Raw genomic sequence first — 24,312 nt, forward strand, 5'->3', positions numbered from 1 at the left:
TGCATCCTGGCTCGTCACTTCCAGTGCGGAATGATATTGTTGTGAAGCCACACAACACCAGGAGTACAGCTTTGAATTTTTAGATTTGGTCTGACAATTGGAGAATATTCACAAGATGAAGAATCTGTGGTTAGAAATATTCATCAGAAATAGAATGTCTGCTTTACTCTGTGATTAGTTAGGGTTGTTAAATACAGTGGGTGTAAGAAACTTAAGAGTCACTTGAAGCATAATGGAGTGAGTGTTTGACAGTGCAACAAGGATAACTGTACATTTGCCCTGCATTTTTCAATTTCTTTGGACACCTCTATGTACACCTCATCTTTCATTTGTTATCTTTCATATAACTAAAAGAACAGTTCATACATACCCACCTAACCTCACTACCATTGGAAATCAGCCCTACCATTTTGGCACGTATACTTCTCCAGGGATTCAAGATTAATACATGTGACTCTAAATGGAATTCCTGCACAATGATCTGCGCCCAATTCAACATGCATGCAGAGGCAAAGGGGAACCCTAACAGGAGGTGGATGAGGTCTATTTGGAAGATGGGGGCTTCAGGTTCCAATATGTCTTTGTCCTTGCTTTTGTGGCCATATATGGTGTTTGTGTCATACTTCATTAGGTGGAGTATAACCCAATATGTTTCAGCATGCCACTAGAACTGGCATAACGTAGACAAAAAGCAAGTATTGGCAAAGCCAATTTTATTAAACAAGGTAATAAATCACACCAAATCAATGAGCAAATCGACCTTTACTGAGATGAATTTTGGTTCTCAATTCATCCCCTTACGAAGGGAAGTAAGGAAAACAGGTTTAGTGATATTGATAGGAAATTAAGTGACATAATGGATAAACACCATAAGAAAAGGAGTAGCATGGAATGCTATGGGGGCAACAGAGTCTACATCTTTCACTCCAAAAATGGAAACATTTGAATTCTATGGAAGGGAACTTATGCCACGGAACCAGGAATTCAGTATATACTCACCTTCATAGGGAACCAGACAGCATGTTAGACTCTGATTACCAAGGACGAGTAAATTCCAGTCCCTAAGGACAAGTCCTGTTTTCACAGGGATCAGAATTCCAAAAGCTGCTGTAAACTGCACACCTCTCACAATGTTCTTGTGATGAATGTCGGGAGGATAAAGATGCTGACACTTACTAAAAGAAATGCATTTGGTATATTTCAATTGGTGTGGTAAACACCAAATTCTACATAGAATTCCTTATTTTCAAGACTAATACTAGACTAGGATGTAATTACAGCATCCATAATATGCTCCATTCTTTCCAACCCATTAGAAATCACGGCCTTTGTCACTATAGGAACGCCGTACTGCAGATAACCTAAGAAAGACTTATTCCTCCGTTTGTATATTTCATAAGACGCTTCTGGTTGTAGGGTTCCTACTCAGATTTTGAAGTTAACTTCAGTTCCAAAGGCTGTAGTGTGTCCTACAACCCATGTGTCCCTTAATTTAGTTTGGACTAGCTGCAGTGTGTAAGCAGTTTCGACCGACCCTCCTTCTTGCAGAAGTTCTGCAGGTGGTTGATACAGCTAAAGAGCTGGACAAGCCAATGTCTACGTTCGACCACCGTCAGAGGAGCAATGTGTTGAAATGCTACGAGGAGATTTTTCGGCCCTCATCCTTCTTGCGAAGACCAAATTCCAAACCAGCAGTTAACTCTTCAGATAAAATGGGAGCTCTCTGGGGCTTCTGTGAAATGTCTGAAAGCCAGTCTCTACCTCCCCTGCCCCTAAACACTACACTCAGAAGCGCCCCTTTTGATCCTTTCATTTCGATGCGACCACAGAATTGTTTGGGGTCTGGAGGCTCTTTCTAGTTATATAAGGGACAAAATAACAGTAATTTTGTAAGGATAAAGGCTGGGTGTATGGAAAGTAGTCGCTTAAGAAACAGACTTGGTGCCTGTTGAAAGACATATGTACAATATACGGATTGCATTATGTAAATCAGTGGATTGAATACGAAGGAAAATGAAAAATCTTAGCACTGAGCAGACAAGTTAATCTCTGTCTTTCCATATGACTTAGTGATAACATTTTCGCAAAACGCATGTATGATTGACTTATGAATTTCAAATTAATGAGCATCTGAATTGTCAGGCTGAAATATTGACTACTAGTACCATAATTCCTGGCAAGGTATAAAAGCATTACAATGGAGATCACATGGATTTCAGACTCAGCTACCATGAGCAATGCTGTAATGGTTGAAATGCATTGGTGATATGCTGATGTCAATTAAACCAATTTGAAATTCAAAGCCCCCGAGAGTGCAGCGTTATTGACTTTGGTGGTCATTTATTTGGGGATACTGGTCATATCCCCACAACTGCAACAACAGCAAGAGTGCGCCGTTTTTCATGACCAGTTTGCTTTGAAATATATATGTATATATATATATACATATATATATATATATATATAAACACACACACACACACACACGAAGTGGCACTCCACGAATGGCAAGACCCTCCAGCAGCAATTCTTTACACTGTAGTAGTTAAGTAAACAAGAGCTCTCAAAGTGGTGGGAGAGAAAGACACTGCAAACGTATATAGAAGTTGGAAGGGTTGCTTTGAATAAAATTTGCCGGTTTGGAAAGCACAGAGCATGATTGCGAGGAGTGGATGCAGGGATTGTTGGCTGTCACTCTGTAGCTGGCACCAGTGATGGTGAGGTGCACGCAGTCACTGCCGACTTTGTGGGATGATAATATATATATATATATATATATATATATATATATATATATATATATATATATATATATGTACACACACACACACACACACACACACATATACATATACATGCGTACCAAAAACAAATCACCTCAGCCTCACAAGCCATTAGGAGGCTGCACTGGCTACCCGTAAAGAAGCACATAGTCTTCAAGGGCCTTTGTACGGCCCTTAAAGCACTTCATGGCATTTTTCCCATTTATCTTCGGGAAAAGTTTAGATGGTATCAGCCCGGCAGGACTCTCCACTCTAGCTCTGCCAGAGGTCTGGTAGTTCCCACTTGCAAATTGTCCACTTGGGGGAGCCAGGGGTTTTCTCAGCTACACTGCCCACATTAGGAATTGTCTGCCTCTGGAGCTAAAAGCGGCCACCTCTCTATTAAGGTTCAGGAAAGCTCTGAAAACCTTGCTTTTTAGGTATGATTAGCCATTATTTTGGTCATCAACTCACCTGTCACTGGTAGTGCCAAGATGCCACTAGGTATACGATGCACTTTATAAATTATAAAATCAAATCAAATTATCTCATGTCTGGCCTATTCCAGTTTTGCTTCTCTTATTCTGGTCACTCTACTCTACTCAGAGAGGAACCAGCCATATGCAAATCTGTCTTGTACCTGCTATGACAGGAACAGGTCAGCCTAAACTCTCAGGCAAGACCCCTCTCCCCTTCCCCCAAAACATGAATATAAGCTACCCAAGGTTATGGATGGAAGAAATGCTTAAATTAATCTCAGCCACAGGCAATCACTTGCACTGTATCCCTGTCCATCATTTTCACCCCTGTCACTACAGTTTTGACCCTACCATAGGCAAATTAATATTGACTTTGATCCAGTGGGAACAGTCAATTCCAAACTGCCAAACTAGGCCCTACCTCACCCAAAATACAAGCAATCTAGGACCGGTTTCACTATAATAAAGGCTCACCAGGTAGGCATAGCTTTGATTCCAGTGGCACAGTGAGCACGAGACCCAACCTGGTACCAAGCTACACCTGGCTGAAGAGTTCTAACTAGGGCGAAACTGATCCTAGATATCTTGTGTCGTAGTTCAATGAGGACCTGGCCTGGCGGTTTAGGCTGAGCAGTTCACATGAAGGGCAGGGTCAAGACTGATTCACACAAGCTATTCCCCGTCAATGAGCCTTATCAGGGAAAAACCGGTCCCTGGCTGCTTTTATTCAGAGAGGACCTGGATTTTCCTTGATATCAGAGACTGGAACAGCTTTCGAAGCCTACTCCGGTTTGTGAATTCCAAAAACTAGTACATTTCCACCTATTCAAGGAGTTCTTCTATGAATGCATATTCACTATTGTTTTGATAAACCAGCAATATATACATTTACGTTTCTGCGCCAAACAAATGAACAGGTTTAAAGCTCATAGAAAAATGAGAACCACAAGAAAAACAGACATAGCAAATACAACTCAATGCCCCCAAACCAAACTACCAAGCAAAGAATGCATTTGGAGGGTGTCACACCACAGACCCCACATTAGCCCCCAAGCCCGCCTCAACATGGTATTTGTCCCTGGGAACTCATGACTAAGGTCACGTACAACACAATGTCCTGGGTCCCTGCCCCTCGATCACTTATTTCAAAAGTATTCTCACTGCACGTATTCTTCTTTATCTTTGTTGTGAGAAGCCTTGACAGTAAAGTTGAGAAATCGGGGCATCAATGTTTCCAGTCCCCCCCCTCTTACAAATCAATTTAATCAAGTGACTAACGGACTCATGCACTAAGCCTAAGTTGCAAATAGAGGTGGTTGTGCCTGCAGATTAATAGGGAGAGTTGAGTAGGAGCCGAGCCACAGGACTGGGAGCTCTAGGAGTCTATGCACGAGCCAAGCCATGAAAATGTTTAGCATGTATATCGTGCAAACATAATGTAAAACTATGAAAGCCTTTTCAAAGTTCAAAAAAAGTGTATTTCTTCAACATAAGGGCGTGTTACACATCAATATATCAAATTATATCACTAGATAGACATTTATTAAAAGCTTTTAACTATGAATTCAGAAACATTAATGGTTCTCCCTCAATAACAATGCCATTAATGGACTAAGAGGTAAGTAAGTGATCATGTAACCTTAAACATGGCCTAGAATCGGATTATAAATGGAACAACATTAAATTCAATTAAATCAAACAAGATAGGTGTTTGGTCAGTTCACATCTTGTACTCAAGTATTTAGCCCACAGCCCGATCTACCAAGCCAAGAATGCATTTATCAGCGGGGGATAACACCCCAAATACACCCCCCCCCCTTTAAAGCTACGTCCCTGTTGCCATTAGCAGGTAGTACTGTAACTAAACCACAACCTTTGTTCAATACATAAAAAAATACTACCACGATGTTACAGTCAGACATTTAAAGATGCATCTTTTAAAAATGTGTTTAATAAATAAAAAAGAACCACCACGATGTTTACAGCCACGTATTTCCAGACGCTTTTTTTTTTTTTATTTATTTTTTTAAGAGGAACGCTTACAAGTCTATGCTTAAAGTAATACATGCATTGTCTAGACACTTCCAGCAACCCAAAATGGCAGCCGCTTCCTGGGTACTGTGGCCCTGAAACACTCAATGAAGACTCTGCTTAGTTGTCTCAGTCACAGTGGAGTGTGACGCCCATAACACCATAATAACGAACACTGCAGAGGAATGTACTCTACGGCTCTCTCACCACAAATAAGTAATGAAATAACTTGCAGAAGTGTAGTGTTTTCTTCAAGAACATTAGCTTTTGGTGATGAAATTGGAATGTGTGAATTGCAGGTTTTTACTCCTAAGTGGTTTGAGCTTTTTTATTTAGCCAACTATTTTATTTACCTCACTGACCTGCAATATCCCTTCACGTTTCTTGGACCTGCTACGGTAGAGGAGGGCTAGTAATCCGGACATTCCCAGCTCCATTAAATCTAATTTTCAAATTGATCTGCCTGTGAGGACATGTTTAAGACAGCGTATGAGTGATGGGGGAGGGGTGTGCTAGAGAGACCACTATAGAAGAGGACTGAAAATGATCCCATGGCGTTCCGGGTAGGTCTGGTCGGTTTGCTGAAATCTATTTTACACCATGTATTGCAGCAGATAGTTTACTTTTGATCCCATTCCTGAGGAAAAAAAGTATGCCTATAGTAATGATTTAATATTGATATTAATCCTAACCATTGATACAGTTCTTAAATTGCATCAGGTGCACAACATAGTGAGATTCTTCAACTGAACTTTAAATCTAAAAATATACTATTTTTTCAGTTCATCCAGGATTTGATTGTCCCTTTAATTGGAACACTCATGCCAAGGCATAAGAGATGGAGCTAAAACCTGCTAGGTATACAGAAGTCACGGAGGGATGCAGGTTCATTAGCGGTGCGGTCCTTTGCTCATGGAGTCCGGCAGAAGCTTATATCATTCAAAGTTCTTCACAACTTCTGAATTACTTATGTTTCTTCTGCTGTCCAGGTTTGTAGGCCAACAGGAGGGAGAGGGAAGCTATGCCAAACAGCAGTGTTTGTATCAGCCATTTGGCACAAACCCATCCATTTGTGATGCCCTTCATGCTGCATGGAGACAAAAAACAGGCAAATTTAGAGTCAAGTATGGATTTGATCCAAAAACAATATCCTTCTAATCAGGATGTCACAGAAGCACGCCTTGTGCAATAGAGCGAACCAATCATATTACATTATCAGTGTGTGCAACTTTATGGCTTTGAATCAATGAAGAACCAGATACAACACAGTATGGTACCAGCCTATCGTAACCAAAATATTGTGCCCTAAATATTGATTACAAAAATATCCACCCTTCTGAGAAAACCTACATCCTATAGAACAATATTTTAGTGAATTATAATTTTGGTAAAGATATTCTAATATATAACCATAAAACACAGCTGGATGGAGTGAACTGCTTTCAGGCATGATGGCAGAAATCAATTTGTTTCAACGCAGGCAATCAAGAGCGTGGGGTTGAGGCACAAAACAAGTGTGCAGGACTGAAGCGGCTACATATGCCATTGTAGGCAGATGAAAACCGCATCTGAACTAAACTCCCCCCGGGCCCGAAACTCACTCCCTTTCACCCATATACATAACAGTGTGCTATCTCCTACTGGAGTGGTTCTGGTACATGCATGGAAGGATGCTGCACAAGAGGACGCAGACATCTGGTGTGGTTATTCCTTTCCAGGCAATGTATTTCACTTTATAAAAAAAAAAAAATCAGGATCACATTTGGAAGGATGAATAAGTGTGCTGCACCATATGCCATTAAGTGGCTTTATTGACCTATCAGAGTTTGAGCACCCTTCAGGTCCCACTCTTGTGTATCTGCTTTCTTACAGTTCAAGAGGGATCATCGATCGCATAAATGAGCTGAATAAGCTTCTTTCATGTATATATTTGGTGGCAGGTATGTTAGTAATGGTTAGTATTGTTTAGTTTGTGTAGCCAATAATCTTTATCCAGTTGTGTATGTATCATATAGGAAGACAGGTATGTGCATTGCACAGCCTCAAGTAAGAATTGGAGGTAATTGTGAGTGATAGGTGTCCACAGCATCTGTTTGAATCAGACTACTTTCATACTTGCAGGCACATGGTACTGACTTCAGTGCCTGGAGAACTTCACCACTTTGGAGCTGTTGACGCCAGCAAAGGTGAGAGTGTGTTAGTGTGAGAATCATATGGGTGGGTGGGTGTCAACATAAATTACACAGTATCAATCACCACTGGGTAGTAATATTTATGTCGGAATACCCATATGAAGGCTTTTTCTGTTTCTTAAATAATTATGGGTTCATTATATTAATTTACAATAAACTTCTAAATACAAAACTTCATCCTCCCAGGATTCTTCATGGAAAGCTTCATGCGGATCTGTCAAGCAGGGGCCAAAAAGTGAAAGTCACAAAAATTAGATATCCCATGTTAATTCCAATAGGAAATGTTGCTCTTCAATACAGAAAAAACAGCTAAAGAGAGTTACACTAGATTTGGCAAAAAGTTAGAACTTGACGCAGAAAGCATAGTTTGGCGATTTGGTGTAAGTCCCTTCAGTAGTTCAAGAAAAATAGCATTTGGAGATGGTTCTGGCTTGGGCATGAAGGGGCTAGCCCTCTGAAAATATTAGGTATATATGGACAGTTGGTTCTGTGGAACCAAAAAATGGCTGCATCTGACTGGCTGAGGAGCTGGTTGAACACTGAACAAAATGTTGCAGTCATCAGGCTGAGCCCAGAGTCCTGAATTTCAAGAAAAGGCCAAATAAGGTGTATAGCATGAAAAAAGTCTGACACCATAAGGCCCATGTGGGAGATGACCAGCAGTCCAGAGGGAGCTACTTGTAATTAACCTTAAAAACAAAAGTAGCAGATTTTTTAACACAATACTACCTACTAACACAAGGCGTACAGGAACTCCTGTGTGGTACCGCACTACTCCTGCGGTATTGAGGAAGCACTGCAGTACTAAAAATTATAAATAAATAAATGCTGGGAGCAGCCGGGGTTGGGTGTCCTGCACCAGGTAGGGCCTGGCTCGAAGCTGCTGGGAGTACATAGCAGGACTTGCCCGCACCTGGGTCAGTTCTTGCAGTACACTGCTGAAGGTAGTGGTTAACAGAGGTTGGCTGTCCCACAGGCGGTTTAGTGCGGGACTTGATTGCACACAGCCCAAAAAAAAAACCTGAAATATATTGGAAAGTAAACATGACCACAACACTTTGCACTGCGTTTGTGTTAGAAACTGTGCACAGAGTGTTAGTAAATCTGGCCTCATGTTTGTAAGCTGCACAACATCGCCCTCTGAAATATACTAACAATTTAACATTAAGACACATCCATGACAAACAACAACATAAATGTTTCTATTTTTTAACCAAGAAAAGTGGTTCTAACAAGAACCTTTTTTGTAATTACAATACTTTTTCTTTTAAAGTTTCGGAGTGCGCCTGGCACAGCTCAGCACCTTGCATCCACTGCCAACTCAGTAACAAGACCTGGAGTCATGTTTGTGTTTTGACAAATTGGACCTCCCAAGAGCCAGCCCTTCAACCTGGTGTCAGTCCTAAAGCACAAAAATCCTAGGTCACACTGTTCTGAAATAAAGTTTAGGGCCCATTTCCCTCAAATACTAAGACATCATGCAAATGACAAAATGTTCAATTGGCAGTTCCTGGTTCCTATTACTCCCAACATGTTGTCCTTCTTCAATTGCCATAGTTTAAGTAGATTTAATAAGTGCATTTATAAAGCACAGGCACAGCTATAAAGCAGGGCAGTCTGGTATATTGTAAGGGAGAAGGCAATCACTGGCGCAAGTGGTACTTAAATTAATTTTAGCAGCTCATAATGTAGAATCCGAGGACACATGGCACAGATCTGTTTAGTTATGCAGGGAATGTACATTGGAGAGACAATGGTTCAGGATGGACTTCAAGATTCTAGATCTATGGCAGGAGACCTGTCAGGAGCTCTACTTGCATTATCCACGTAATGCTTAGCAAAATTGCTGTGGCTTGTGTTACGCAGTCCACTGGAGATTTCAAATTTACTTCACAGGTATAAGTAGGGGTGTCTTGACATTTACAACTGTGAAGAAGCATAGTACATAGTAAAGATTATACAGGCCTAAAGTGCAGGCACATTCAGGTTTCATTTTGTAGTTGCTTCCCAAGATATTTTGCTACAATGTGAATATGATTTAAGGAAGTCAAGGTTGTAGTCTGGGAAACCAGAAAGCAGCCTGAAGTCCATGCCAAGTGCAAAACTAGCTACAGTTAGCAGGTTGTTCTGAAACCAGGTTCCAACAGAAATTCAGTGAATGCATGAAGTAGCAATAATTGCTACCAGTTGGCCTATCTATAGGGATTAAGATTCTGAAATCAATTGTCCCAGTATCATTCTTAGGAATGAAGCTGTGACCATACCAACATAGGGACTGGAACATCACTGACAAAGAAGAAACATCTTGCACACTTGGCTCACACCAACAGTGGTGCATGGACTACACCGACACTGATGGAAGAGGTTGACATGCACATAGCAACTGTAACACAAAATCCGATGAAAGTACAAGCAGGGGTTCGGTGGATGGCTGCAAAACCTTTCTTCCCTAATGAGCACATCTATTAAGAAACCAAAAGCAGACACCTATACAAAAGGCAAACACTACCCTATTTAAAAAAAAAAAAAAACGCTTAGCACAAATAGTACTAAAATCATGAATGGAATACCTGAATTAATCTCAGCCACTGGTAATTACTCGTGACTGCATCCCAATCCATTGTTATTTTGCCAGTCATAGAACCTCAGTTTAGGCGCAGCTATATCCAAATCAGTCTTGACCTCTACTCTTCTTCCACCCATGTACTCCCGTCACTCCCTCACATTCCAAAAGTCGTGATCCATTTTTTTTATTGACACGTCCCGGCAAAAAACAAAAACAAAAAAACTAAAAAACTTTTTAAAATTTATCAATACATGTGGCATCAGCAAACTTGGATCAGTAAGTAAAAAATTAATGCGAATGGCACTCATGACATTCTGCTTATACATTCTAATGAATGCATGCCTCAGTGGAATGATACAACCATCATCTGACTTTTTTTTATTTTTACTAATCTGCACAGTGTAACTCTGCACAGCTTCACTAAAAGCAATACACAAACAAAAGTGAGAACTATTTGCTTTACCAGTGTGTATTCATTTTTCTAGTGAAGTTGATGCTTCACAACACTTTCCTCAAAATGCTAATCCGATTGCAAGTTTTGCACAGATACGTCAGGCAAAAATAGGGGTGGTCAAAAAGGGATATTTTTCATGTTGAACTCTACAGAAAGCTATTGATCGAGTTAGAGATAAAAAAAACAGCTGAAAGATTATTTTTTAAAAATGGGCATGAAAGTGGAAATTTACTCAAGGAAGAGCATTTCTTTGTTTTGGTGTAAATTTGTTGGGTAATTTTGAAGAAATTAGTATTAGAAAAGTGGCTTTTAGAGGCCTCAAATTGAACTAACCTGTTAATCAAAATTTGGTAGATGGAGATTTCTGGCCTGTCAGTGAGCGGATGCTTCCTGGACCCTTATTTTGGATAGTAAATTAATCAGGTTGGAAGAAGAAGCTTTTCTCCCCGTTATTCATTTCAAGATCGTGCACCTGAAGCGGTTTTGTTGGCTGGGGGGCAACTCGAAAATAAGTGTTGAGGCTGCCATTACATGGTGCAGGAACTTCGTTCTGTCATCTTGGAAACTAAAAAAAATAATTAAAAGAGCCATAAGGGAGCAGGTAGTTATCTCCTGACCACCAGCCTCAGGTTGGAGGCCCCAAAGTGACCCCTTCTGGTATACTTTTTTTTAAATGCTGACTTTGCTGCGGAGTTCGCAGACCCACAGGCTGGGTTCTTGGTGCCTAGTGTGGCCCATGAGGTCTGCAACCCAGAAAAAAGATCCTTAAAATCCCAGCAAGGAGTCTGGACCTGTTGCATGCTTTGCAGATCTACCAGACATTACACAGAACCTTGATTTTTTAAATTATTATTATTAAAGAAAAAACAGGGTAGGGACACAAGTCAGGCCCAGAGGTCAAACTCAGCTACACAAGGCCATGCCAGGGTTGCCCATAATCCATCAGTCACTGCCTTTTTGGTTTTGCTAAGAACTTTGATGCTGTAGGACAATTCTTCTAAAAGGCGTTCTTTTTTGTCTATTTTGTGCATGGAATGTTTTGGGGTGATCCGTCAAATGGGTGCCAAGAAAAAGCGGATCCAAAAAACAAAATCTCTATGCATTTTCGTAAAACTTTTCAAACATGCTACCACAAAACCTGCTGAATGCAATTACACCAAATTAGGCAGAAAGCTAGATCTTGGTCCAGAAAGTGCGCTTTTTGTGATTTGGTGTAAATACGTTCAGTAGTTTTTGACAAATAAAGGATCAAAACGATTTGTATATATGGACAGATGTGTTTGAGAGACTCTTGAACCCAACTTCAAAAAATTGAGTGTTCTGCTTGGGATAGGGGGTATTTTTTTTTGGACATCTTCACTCCCACATGAGTGAGACTTCTGCGGGAATGAGCGCTCTGACTGGCTAGCTGCAATATGAAAAATGTTGCAGCAGCCATTACAGCACACTGGAGACTTACAGCCTGATTTGGAGTTTGGCGTAGAGGCTTACTCTGTCACAAACGTGACGGATATCCCTTCTACAGTATTACAATTCCATTACAGCCTATGGAACTTGTATTATGATGGATGGGATATCCGTCATGTTTGTGACAGAGTAAGCCCTCCTCCATACTCTAAATCAGGCCCTTATGTCCCTGTCCAGAAAAGAAGCAAAATAAATAGGATATAAGGGTGCAGGGTAATAATTTCCTGCACCCTTAGACCTGGGGGTGGTCCCAGTGGGGGGTCCTTGGGGCCAAAAATCAAAAGAAAAAATTGTGACAGGATCCTGAGGTTCATCTGCGCAATCATGGGAAAAAACCAATATGGTGGGCTCCATTTAATTTAAAAAAAATATTATTGGGTCAGGTCCCTGATGGGGTAAATGTAAATAAGTGTATGTGGAAGGAGGCGTGCGTGGGGCACCTCTCCCCAATGCTATTTCAGCTCCAGGACCCCTATTCACCCAGGGCCTGCACTTTTAATCAAAGGGGAGGGGACGTGCGCCTCCCCCGCTGAGCCTATAAAGGCCCACAGCAACCCCATCCTCCGTTTTCGGCAACACTATTGAAGGAAAGGGGGCACACAGCCACCTCCCAGAGCCTTTAAAGAGAACAGAAAATCATATAACCCCCACCCTCCGCTCTACTGTGGTATCCTGGGGATCACACACCCATGACATCATTTCCCTGCCCACAACAGCTCAGCCAGGTAAAACTTGCTTCTATCTGATGGGACCTTAAAAAAATGCACCTACTGGGTGGAAGAAGATATTTTTTTCCATGCCCGCGCTCCTGCTCCAGGAGGGGTAAAAAAGGCAGGCCCGATGGATGATGTCCTTGGGCTGTAAAGGCTTGTGGAGGGGAGCAGTTTGCCCCTTTCCCTTAATTAAAGAAAACAGCCCAGGGTTATGTTGGTACCTGCAGCCCTGGGAAAGGGGGCTGTGCCTCGCTCCCCAATATTTAAAAAATATATATATACATTACCAGCTACTGTGATCGGTGCTAGCAGCAGAGCCAACGGGGCTGTGGGGCCCAGATGCTACCCCCATCAGCCACCACAGAAAAAAAAAAGAGAAAGGATCTTGGTGTCCCGGGTCGGCACCAGGACACCCAAAATAAATTTAAATTAACAAATGAGCGACAGAAGCTGCTTATTTGTTCTTCACAGGTTCTAGGAAGGCATACCCAATAAGTTCCTAGGGCAGTTGTCCGCAACCTGTGGTCCAGGGACCCCTGGGGGTCCGCGAAGCCTCCTCAGGGGGTCCGCGACAGCTTAGAAAATTAAATAAAATTAACAGATTAGGTCCCCAGCTTTCAGTAATGACTTAGTGGGGGGGTCCCCAGATTCCAATAATTATTCAGTGGTAGTCCCGGAGTTCCAGTAATGACAAAATGGGGGTCCACAGAAGTCAAAAGTTTGGGAACCACTGTCCTAGGGCATTCGTAATAGCATATTTTCATGCTAGATATGCCCCTAGAAGAGGCAGAAGCCCAACCAAGCATTTATTTTAAATGTCAAGAGGTGCTGGAAGGATTGCAGCAGCCCATAGCAACATAAAAAAACAGGAACCACCCTGGGCCATTTAATTCATGAATCGAGGAGACCTTGCCATTACTTGAATTTTTTAAAGCACTCCTAGCTGGAGCTCTATGATCTTCAGCAGGAGTGAAAGGCCCTCTTGCAGTTATTTTTATGATTGTATTTTGTGGGCTGAAAAATGTTAAAGACAGTCTCAGAGGAGACTGTTGGTCTTATTTTATATATATATATATATATATATATATATATATATATATATATATGTGTGTGTGTGTGTATCCGACTGTATTTTAACATGGAATCATAAAAACAATTTTAAAAAAGACTCACAGACATTTAAAAATCTGATTTTTTTTAAGCATTTTTAAAATAATTACTATTAATAAACATTACATTTTGTGAATAACTGAAATGTACATCAAATTAAAACTATTTATGATTTTTGGAGAGGAGGACAGATGTTGACCGTGAGCTTGGGGGTGCTTGCATTCGAGAGGATGGGTGCAGGGCCTAACTGCAGGCCAGGACCTGTGCCCAACCCTATACCGCACACATCTAAAGGCCAGGGACAGCGGAGTGTTAGCTTTACTTCCTGTAATAAAATATTACTTTACATTACATAAACTCCAGTAATTCAGTGGAAAAAAACAAAGGTTAAAGTGACGTTATAATTAAGAATTGTACTTATAGCTTACTTTGCTTTTTTTTTTAAAACAGAAATTTAATATATTAAGTATTGTTACATTTAGAGAAACATTTCAGTTACGTTATGCTTTAAACCCAATAAACCACTGCCATTCAAAAGCTAGTTAACTCTAGTAACTATAACTTGTGCCCTAAGTAATTATAATTTGCCCCACTGTGCACAGCTAATTACCCCTCATATTATATCACTCATGACATGTTCTGTGACATCACTGATAACATCACCACTACATTTGATATGACTTCAATGATGCCAAGATAGGGCATGGCGGGGGTGTGACTTATATCTCCTACAGATAACTATAACTGGAGGATTTCAGTGGTTTTGTTTTAAAACATTACATTAAGTAAAAAGAGTGAGATCACCTTTTAGGATATACCTTAAAGGTTTGAAATTGAAAAGAAATTAAATTACGCAAACGACCAGAGACACACCAAGACTTGAACCCTCAATCTTCAGTGTGAAGGTCAGAGACTGTAACCACTATTCCATAGATGAATCCTTCATGTTTAGCGTCCAGACATAACTTTGACATTCAAGCCAAAGATTGTTTGGTGAAAAAGATTTACAAGGGAACAAGACTTAAGTGTGCCATCAATGGGAAAGTTTAACAGTCTAAACACTAGAAAATAAACAGACACTGCCAAGAGATACAAGGATTTGAACCTTCAACTTACTGACAGTCCAAGAGCTTGACCACTAGGTCAGAAGTGACCATGGTCTGCTGTCCATCAAAACGTAACTATAACATTCGTGCCAACATCTTGCTAGTTCAATGCTTTGAGGTCAATCAACCAGTCAGTCATTTGTACAGCGCGCTACTCTCCCGCTATGGTCTCAAGTCGCTGGGGAGTGTTACTGCTCGAACAGCCAGGTCTTGAGGCGTTTCCTGAAGGTCAGCAGGTCCTGGGTCTGTCGTGGGTGGACGGGGAGGGAATTCCAGGTCTTGGCAGCGAGGTGGGAGGACGATCTGCTGCCGGCTGTAGTTCAGTGGATGCGAGGAACAGTGGCGAGGGCGAGGTTGGCGGAGCGGAGTTGACGGTTGGGAACGTAGAAGGTGAGTTGCTCGTTAAGGTAAGCAGGGCCGGCATTGTGGAGTGCTTTGTGAGCGAGGGTGAGAGCTTGAAGGTGATCCTCTTGTTGACGGGGAGCCAGTGTAGATCTCTCAAGTGGGCTGAGATGTGGTTGCGGCGTGGGATGTTGAGGATAAGGCGTGCGGAGGTGTTCTGTACAAGTTGCAGTTTTTTCTGTAGCTTGGCCGTGGTTCCTGCGTAGAGATCGTTGCCGTAGTCCAGTCTGCTGCTGACGAGGGCCTGGGTGACCGTCCTTCTGGTTTCGGTAGGGATCCACCTGAAGATCTTGCGGAGCATGCAGAGGGTGTTGAAGCAGGAAGATGAGACGGCGTTGACTTGCTGGGTCATGGTGAGTGATGAGTCCAGGATGAAACTTAGGTTGCGTGCGTGGTCGGTAGGCATCGGTGTGGTTCCTAGGGTGGCTGGCCACCAGGAGTCATCCCAGGCAGAGGGGTTGGAGCCGAAAATGAGGATCTCCATCTTGTCTGATTTCAGTTTCAGGCGGCTGCTCTCCATCCAGTTGGCGATGGCCTTTATTACGTTGTGGAGGTTGATTTTGGCAGTGGCGGGGTCCTTGGTGAGTGAGAAGATCAGCTGGGTGTCATCGGCGTAGGAGATGATGTTGAGGTTGTGTGATCAGACTATGTTGGCGAGCGGTGCCATGTAGATGTTGAAAAGGGTCGGCCTGAGCGTGGATCCTTGGGGAACGTCGCAGATGGTCTTGGTGACTTCAGAGAGGAAGGCAGACTCTTTGGGTTCTGCCGGAGAGAAAGGAGGTGATCCAGTCCAGGGCTTTGTGGTGGATCCCTGCATTGTGGAGGTGCATCTGAAGGGTATGGTGGCAGACTGTGTCGAAGGCAGCCGAAAGGTCTAGGAGGATGAGGGCCGCAGTTTTGCCTTTGTTGAGCATGGTCCTGATGTCGCCGGTCGCGGCGATGAGGGCGGTCTCGGTGCTGTGGTTGCTACAGAAACCAGATTGAGAAGTGTCCAGCGTGGTGTTGTCTTCAAGTAAGTGGGTCAGTTGGCCGTTGACGATTTTCTTGATGACCTTCGCCAGGAAGGGGAGGAGGGAGAGGGGCCGTTAGTTCTTGAGATCTCTTGGGTCTGTTTTGGGTTTCTTTGGCTTGGCTGTGACTTCGGCGTGCTTCCAGCTTTCTGGGAAGGTGGCGGTCTCGAAGGAGCTGTTGGCGATCATTCGGAGTTGGGGGGCGATGATGGAGCTTGCTTTACTGAAGACATGGTGGGGGCAGGGGTCGGAGGGTGAGCCGGAGTGGATGGTGCTCATGGTTTTGATGGTATCCTCGTCGTTGATGTGGGTCCAGGAGAGCAGGAGAATTGTGTGGCTGGGGTCCGTTGAGTCGGGGTTTGTGGTGACAGCGGCTGTCGTGGGGGGGGGGGGGGTCGAGATGTTGAAGCTGTTGTGGATGTCTGTGATCTTGCGGTGAAAGAAGGTGGAGAGGGAGTCGCAGAGGTTTTGCGAAGGTGGGGTGTCGTTGGAGCGGGACCTGTGGTTGGCGAGTTCCTTAACAATGTTGAAGAGCTCTTTGCTGTCGTGAGCATTGTTGTCGATGCGTTCCTTGTAGAAGGATCTCTTGGTGGTCCGGATGAGCTGGTGGCGCTTGCGGATGGCGTTCTTGAGGGCGGTGTGGTTGCTCTCCGTTTATTCGTGGCTCCACTTCTTCTCGAGTTTTCGGCACTCCCGCTTGGAGGCCTGAAGGTCGGTGGTGAACCAGATGGCCTTAGTGCTGGTGCGGTTGTTGGAGGGTTTCTTGATCGGGGCAAGGGTGTTGGAGCAGTCGTCTATCCATTGTCTGAGGTTGAGGGGGCTATTTTGGGGGTCGGTGGTGATGGGTGGCAGTGCTTGGGCGAGGGTGGAGACGAGTTGGTCTTCAGTGATCTTGTTCCAGCTGCGGCGGGGGATCTGTTGTGGGTGGTGGTGCGTGGTGGGTTTCTTGAAGGTGAAGTGGACGCAACGGTGGTCGGTCCAGTGGAGTTTGGTGGTGTGGCTGAAGGTGACGTGGCTGCTGGCGGAGAAGACGGGGCGAGCGTGTGGCCGGCGGAGTGGGTGGGTGTCGTGATGAGTGGTTTGAGACCGAGATTGGCAAGGCTGTCGAGCAGGGCGGTGGAGTTGCTGTTGTTGGCGTTCGAGGTGAAAGTTCAAGTCGCCGAGGAGGATGTAGTCAGTAGAAGCAAGGGTATGAGCGCTGATTACGTCGAGTCACTCAACTGCAGTCAGAGAGTTCCTCTGAGGGTTTTGCTGGCATTGATGTGAATCTGGAAATGTAAGTGTTCAGTGGCGTCTTCGGCGCAGGTCGAGATTCTGATGGTGTTCTTGTGGACTATGGCGATCCCTCCTCCTAGATGGTTGGTGCATTCTCTGCGGGTGATCTTATAGCCGTCCGGGATGGCTATGGTGATGTCAGGTTCCGACGAGGGGTTTATCCAGGTTTCGGTTAGGAAGGCAACGTCTGGGGATGATGAGATGAGTAGGTCCCAAAGTTCGACTGCATGTTTGTGGTTGGAGCGGGTGTTGAGGAGGATGCAGCTGAGGTGGTTGTGTTTGGTTCTGGCGGGATGCTCGGTGGATCGGGGGCTGGTGAAGCTGCAGTTCCGGCAGGAGAAGGGTCCGTGGGTGAACTTCAGGGTGGCTTGGAAGCAGGTGGCAGAACGGCCGGTGTTGAGGGCGTGGAGGGCGTTGGCACTGTAGCAGCGTCGGGCGGTGTGGGGGTCACAGGGACCAGGGGGTCTGGCGCTGGGCGCGGTCCAGGCACGGACGGGTGCAGACGGGCTTGCCTCTTGAGTACCTCCACCGCGCCCACTGCGCAGCTGTGCAGCGGCCGCCATTAAGAACGGGAGGTGGGAGGGAGCGCGAAGGCAGAGGAAAGGTGAAAAACAGTTGAAAAAGCCAAACACAGATAGGATGAAGGAGAAAAGGCTTTAAAATAAGGAATGAAAGGCAGAAAAAGGAGACAAAGAGCAATGAAAATACATAAGAGACAAACAGTCACAGGACAGACACACATTACTTACGGCAACCACTAGACACCAGGGATGAGGCGCAGGCGGGAGCCTGCGGTGGTGGAGGGCCTCGAACTTGCAGCAGCAGCGAGGGTGGGGTAGAGGGCATGGGCGCAGTCAGGTGGAGCTGTGCGGCATGGGGAGCAAAACTCGACCTTAAAACTGTATAGAGTGATCATTCAAGAACAATTTCTCTCTCTCTCTTCCATCCCATTTTGGGATGGAAGAAAGAGAGAACGTGAGAGAAAGGGATCGATTTAGAGAAAGAGATTGAGAAAGACAGTTTGAGCGAGAGAGAGAGAGAGCGCGAGAGTGAGAGAGAGTTTTCTTGATAGACTCTGATGATATACTTAGAATGATATATTTCCGGACAAATTAAAAAGAAAATTATTTTTTTACAATTAAAAAGAGTGAGATCACCTTTGAGTATGTACCTTAAATATCTGAAGTTGAAAAGAAACTAGAGCAGGGAAATGACCACAGACACACATACACTTGAATCCTCAACCATCAGTGTATGGGTCCGACACCTTAACCACTAGGCCAAAAGTGACTCCTTAGCATGTGGTGTCCAAACTAGCTTGGACAATGAGCCCAAAGATTTTGAGTGGAGAAAGACTTCAATGTTACATCACTAGAAATGTTTAACTGTCAAAACACTGGAAAATAAATAGACACACTGCCATGAGATACTATGATTTGAACCTTCAACCTACTGAGGGACAGTCTAAGGGCTTTGCCATAAGGCCAGAAGTGACCATGGTCAGCAGTCCATCAAAATGTAACTATAACTTTTGAACCAAATATCTTGCTAGTGTGACACTTTAAAGTTATTGCATGGAGAGACCATTGCAATAACGACCTCTGTCTCATTTCCATCCCATTACGGGGAGGGAGAGGGAGGACTGCAGGGGGAACCTCAAGGGCCCCATGGTCCTCGCAGGCTGCAGACTCTTGTGGGAGCCGCATTGCTCCCGCAAGCAGGGAGCTGCTTGAAATAGAAGCTCCCTGCTTGTGGAGTGATGTTTTCATCTGTGTCCCTGCATGAACATTTGCACACAGGGAAACTGATGAAAAAGACACTTTCTCAAGCAATAACTGTTGGGACAGCTCCCGCTTGCAGGAAGCTGAGATATGTGGGCTTTTGCTTGGTGGGAGCGGTCAGCTCCCTCCAAAAAAAGCAAACCGCTGTGTCCCAGTGATGGGACATAGCAGGAGCCGGCCCTTGGTGATGGCAGACCCCAGGACCATCTATACCTCCTTGAAGGGGTGTGGGGGGGTGGTTTACGCAGCCCCCCCTCCAACTTAAACAGTCCCAGGGAGGTGGTGGTCCTCCGGGCTGTGGAGGGGCCACACAGCCCCACCCACACACACACATTCATAATGTATTTAGCCCCGGGGAGGTGACAGTCCACAGGGCTGTGGGGGTCACACACCCCCTGCATTCATAATATAATTTAGCCCCAGGGAGGTGGCGGTTCCCAGGGCTGCAGGGGAGAGTGCATGCAGCCCCCATTAATTAACATGAATAGCCCCAGGGAGGTGGCAGTCCCCAGGGCTTCAGGGTGTGGGGGCAGGTGGCCCCCCAGCATTCGTAATGTCTTTACCCCAGGGAGGTAGCTGTCCTCTGAGCTGCGGGGGGCCACACGGCCCCCGTGCATATAGAATGTCTTTAGCAACAGGGAGGTGGAGGTCTCTGGGCCATAAAAATGCCCAAGGAGGGAAGCCCCGGGCCCCCCCTCCTTTATTTTTACATGCCGACGGGACCTGGCCCACCCAGGAGCTTCATTAAAACAGCACAGGAGACCGTGCTTTTTCTTTTGCCGCAGCTTCCTGAACCCATTGCGAATTTGAGACAAATTTTGCAAAAATGCTTTTTTGCCCTGGGGTGGTCCCTCCGGGACCCCAGCAACAGAGCTAAGGGGTCAGGGTCCCTTTTCTTATTTTTTACGTTTTTTTCCCAGGGGCTCAGCTGAAGCAGAGTCCCAGGATGGCTGCCAACACTTCCTAGTTGAAGTGTTGGTAGCCAATCAGAGCTCCGTAGATCTCTTCAACTTGGCAAAAATCCTTTGTGCCTCTAGATATTTGTATTTCTTTTTCTTTTACGGTCTCAAAAACTACTGAACAGATTCACACCAAATAACAAAAAGCACTCTTTCTGTACCAAGGGCTACCTTCCTGTCAAATTTGGTGTAATTCCATCCAGAGGTTTGGGCTGTAGTCGTGTCTAAAATCCCTATGGGAATTACAACGGGAAATTCACTTTTTTGACCCCTGCTTTTTCTCGCCCCACCACTTGACGAATCACCCCATAACTTACCATGTACAACAGGATTATCAGGAACAATTTGTTAGCAACGTTTTGTGAAGGTTTGTCAAAAGGCACTAAAGATATAGGCAAGTGAAAAAACGAGTTTTTCAATGGAAACATGGTCCCAAATATAACTACCTACTGGTGACCACCAGTAAGTAATTTTATATATTATATATATTCCTATCTATTCACTTAAAAAAACAAAGGTTACAGGCTCACATTTTAAACGTACAAAACCATAGAAATTCACCAGTTATAGTTGGAGTTAACTCAAGTAACTATAACTCATGCCCTAAAGTAAGTATAACTCGCACCCTCGCCATGCACAGTTTTTTCGCCAAAGATTTAACTGCAAATATTACATTGATATTATTAATGATGTTATCGAAGGTGTGATGAATGCTGTAATTTGTGGGGTCATTAGCAGTGCATGATGATGCCCCAAGTTATATTTGCCTTAGGGAACGAGTTACAGTTACTTGAGTTAACTCTAACTGGTGAATTTCTATTTCGTGAGTTCAAAATGTGAGCCTAACTAGAACTTTCTTGTAACCTTTGGTTTTTTAAGTGAATTTCAATGTTTTATTTTTAATTTTATTTCCTAACTATAACGTCCCTGTAACCTTTGAAATTCAATGAAAAAAAACAAAGGTTTTTTTAACGTATAGTAATTTTCATTACTATACGTTAATCCAACCACCCTTTGGCTGTGCGTGGTGGTGGTTAGCCACAGGGCCTGGCCTCCAGCCAGGCCCTCAGGCCTACCCTCTATAAACACCCAAACTTGCAATGTGCACAGCCTTCACCCGTGAAAAGAGGAGGTTGCCAGCAAGACCTGGCTTGCAGCCAGACCCTTCGGCCAACCTCCGCGCGCCCAAACACATGCTGGGCACTGCTCTTTGTCCATGAGCGTTGGGAGTTGGGTGCAGCATCTCTTGTTGTGAGAAGAGGTGTGAGAGGGGGTATCTAGGGGTGAGTGGCTGTCAGACTGTCTGGGTGTAAGAGTGCATACATCAGTGTTTTAGTGGGTGTGTCAGTGTCTGTGTGGGTCTGTGAGTGGGTGCATGAGGGTGTCAGTAGGTCTCAGAGTGGGTGTGTGACAGTGTGAGTGGGTCTGTGAGTGGGAGAAATTGACTGAAAGAGTCAGAGAGAGAAATAAAGTGAGAGGGAGAGAGATATAGAGTTGTTTAGGCTTTGATGTATGATATACTTAAAGTGAGATATTTCTCTACAATTTAAAGTAAAAACTGTAGTTGTCAATTTTAATGATACAGCTAATTTGTACTTTTAAAAAAAAAATTGGAAGCTAGCCCAGCTGGGCTCGACCCTGACTGCTCATTGTAAGGTCTGCCAACTTCACACTGAGCTATTCAGGTTTTTTTATTATTATTTTTTTTTAGCCCTTTATGGGCTTTCAAGGATCGCAGGGGGGCCTCAAGGGCTCCCCGGGGTCCCTACAGATTTTTGTTTTTTAATTTAATTTTCCAAAATGCCCTTTATAGGTTATCTGGCACCACTGAGGAAGCCTTAAGGCTTCCCTCGCAGTGCCATTGCTTCAGCAAGCATGGAGCTGCTTTGACAGCAGCTCCATGCTTGCTGAAGCATTTCATCTCTAACCCTTGCACGTGTGCAGGGGACAAAGATGAAAGCTTTGGTTTTTGGCAAAGGGACCTGCTTTAAAGGTCCTGCTGTCAAAAACCAAAGGGTTTGTCTTGGGGGTGGGCACATTGGAACATAGCAAGAGCAAGCCCTGAGTGGTGGTGATCCCCAGGGCCATTAGAGGCTCCTCGAGGGTGGCCGCGCAGCCCCCCTCCAATAACCATAGCCCGGGGGAGGTGGTGATCCCCAGGGATAAAATGGGTCTGAAAGAGAACCCCTTTGTTCATTTTTATTTATGTCCTAGGGAAGTGGTGATCCCCAGGACAGTGGGGGGCTATGTGACACACCTGGCACTAAATATTAATTAAGCTCCGGTGAGGCGGTGATCCCCCAGGCGCAGGGGGCGTGCCCCCCCTCACAAGATCACAAATGCCCCGGGAAGGAGTTGATCCCCAGTCAATAAAATGAAGACCCGGGGAGGTGGTGGCCCTGCGGCTGTGTGGGAGGCCACTGGGCCTCCCTCATGTTACAATCTATGTTTGCCGCGGGTGGTGGTCCCCGGGGCAGGCCGACAGGCCTCCCCCGCGTCAGTCTGATTTAGCCCTGGGAAGATAGTGATCCCTGGGACTTCAGGGGAGTCCATGTGACCCCTCCATACATAATTTCTACTTTGCCCTGGGGACATGGTGGCCTCCAAAAAACAAATGCCCCCTTGACTTGGCCCACTCAGAGCCTTAAAAAAAAATTAAAAAAAGCGCAGGAGCCCGCGCTTTGTTTTTGTTTTGATTTTACAGTGGATCCACTGAGACTCGGGCAGTGTAATTTAAAAAAAATAATGCTTTTTAGACCTGGGGGGGGGGGCCCTTTGGGACACTACCACCAGAGCTAAGTAGACAGAGTGTTTGTAACCTGGCCCCTTTTCCTTATTTTTTACTTTTTTGGGGGGACTCAGCTTTAGCTGAGTCCCAATATGGCTGACAACACTTCAACGTCTTCTGTTGTTGAAATGTTATCAGCCAATCAGATGTTAGCACAAGATCAGGAGGGGTCGCGCGCACCCTTCACGTCCATATATGTATAAAAATTTATTTTCCCCTTAATATCTCAAAAACTACTGAATGGAATTACACCAAAACAAAAAAAGGTTGCTTTCTGGAACAGGAACTCCTACCTTTCTGCCAAATTTGGTGTGATTCTGTCCAGTAGTTTTAACGCTATCACTTTCAAAATCCTTATGGAAAAATGAATGGGAAATACGTGTTTTGGGACCCCCCACTTTAGACATGCAGCAGATGATGAATTATGTGGCAAACATGTCACATTCATAATTAACGGAAAAAGCCACAGCCACAATATTGCCTAATTCTAGAGAACCTGGTGATAGGTTATACATGTTTATACTTAATAGTATATGTGCCTGCATTCTAGCTGTTGCAGGATCCACCGGAAGTATGCAGGATGTAGGTTTAACTCCTAGTAGAGGTATCACAGGCATTTTCATCCTTCTACAATTTATAAAATAAAAGATTATCACAGAGTTGTCCAATAGGAACACGTGTTGTTCACAGCACTACACACATCTGTTGAAGCAAGAACTGCATCAAACACAAGTAAATATAGGTACGGTAAATGGAACAAAAACATGTTTTAATTCAAATTAATGTTATAAGTGCAGAGTACAACACTGAAAGTATCAAAAGTACCATTAACACATCAGTTAATGTGCTTTTAAAAGAAAAGGTATGTGTGCTATATAAATAAATCAACCTCAGTATTCCAGATATCTTTTAAGTGTTGTCTGTACCCATGGAGACCTCACTTCTCATTAGTAGGCGTGTATTAAGAGAATAAATTACATAACTTTCTCAGTCAAAGTCACGCCATCTCCCCCTCTTACTGCTGCTGCTTCAACACCCTCTGCATGCTCCGAAAGATCTACAAATGGATACCCACCAAAACCAGAAGAACAGTCACCCAAACCCTTGTAAGCAGCAAACTGGACTACGGCAATGCCCTCTACACAGGAACCACGGCCAAACTCCAGAAGAGGCTGCAACGCATTCACAATGCTTCTGCACGCCTCTTCCTTGACATC

The 24,312-nt window shown here is 44.2% G+C and overlaps 1 protein-coding gene across 1 annotated transcript in view; it reads right to left on the reverse strand.

Moving 5' to 3' along the window:
* Positions 1–4,696: 4,696 nt before the first annotated feature.
* The window catches only part of TMEM254 (transmembrane protein 254), a 75,982-nt gene continuing 56,366 nt past the window's right edge, over positions 4,697–24,312 (reverse strand). The window contains exon 4 of the mRNA XM_069240193.1: positions 4,697–6,359. Within this exon, the coding sequence (XP_069096294.1) occupies positions 6,236–6,359 (124 nt within the window). The 3' untranslated portion in view covers positions 4,697–6,235. The remainder of the gene's footprint in view (positions 6,360–24,312) is intronic.

The sequence above is a fragment of the Pleurodeles waltl genome, chromosome 6 (genome assembly GCF_031143425.1).
Source record: "Pleurodeles waltl isolate 20211129_DDA chromosome 6, aPleWal1.hap1.20221129, whole genome shotgun sequence".
NCBI classification, from domain to species: domain Eukaryota; kingdom Metazoa; phylum Chordata; class Amphibia; order Caudata; family Salamandridae; genus Pleurodeles; species Pleurodeles waltl.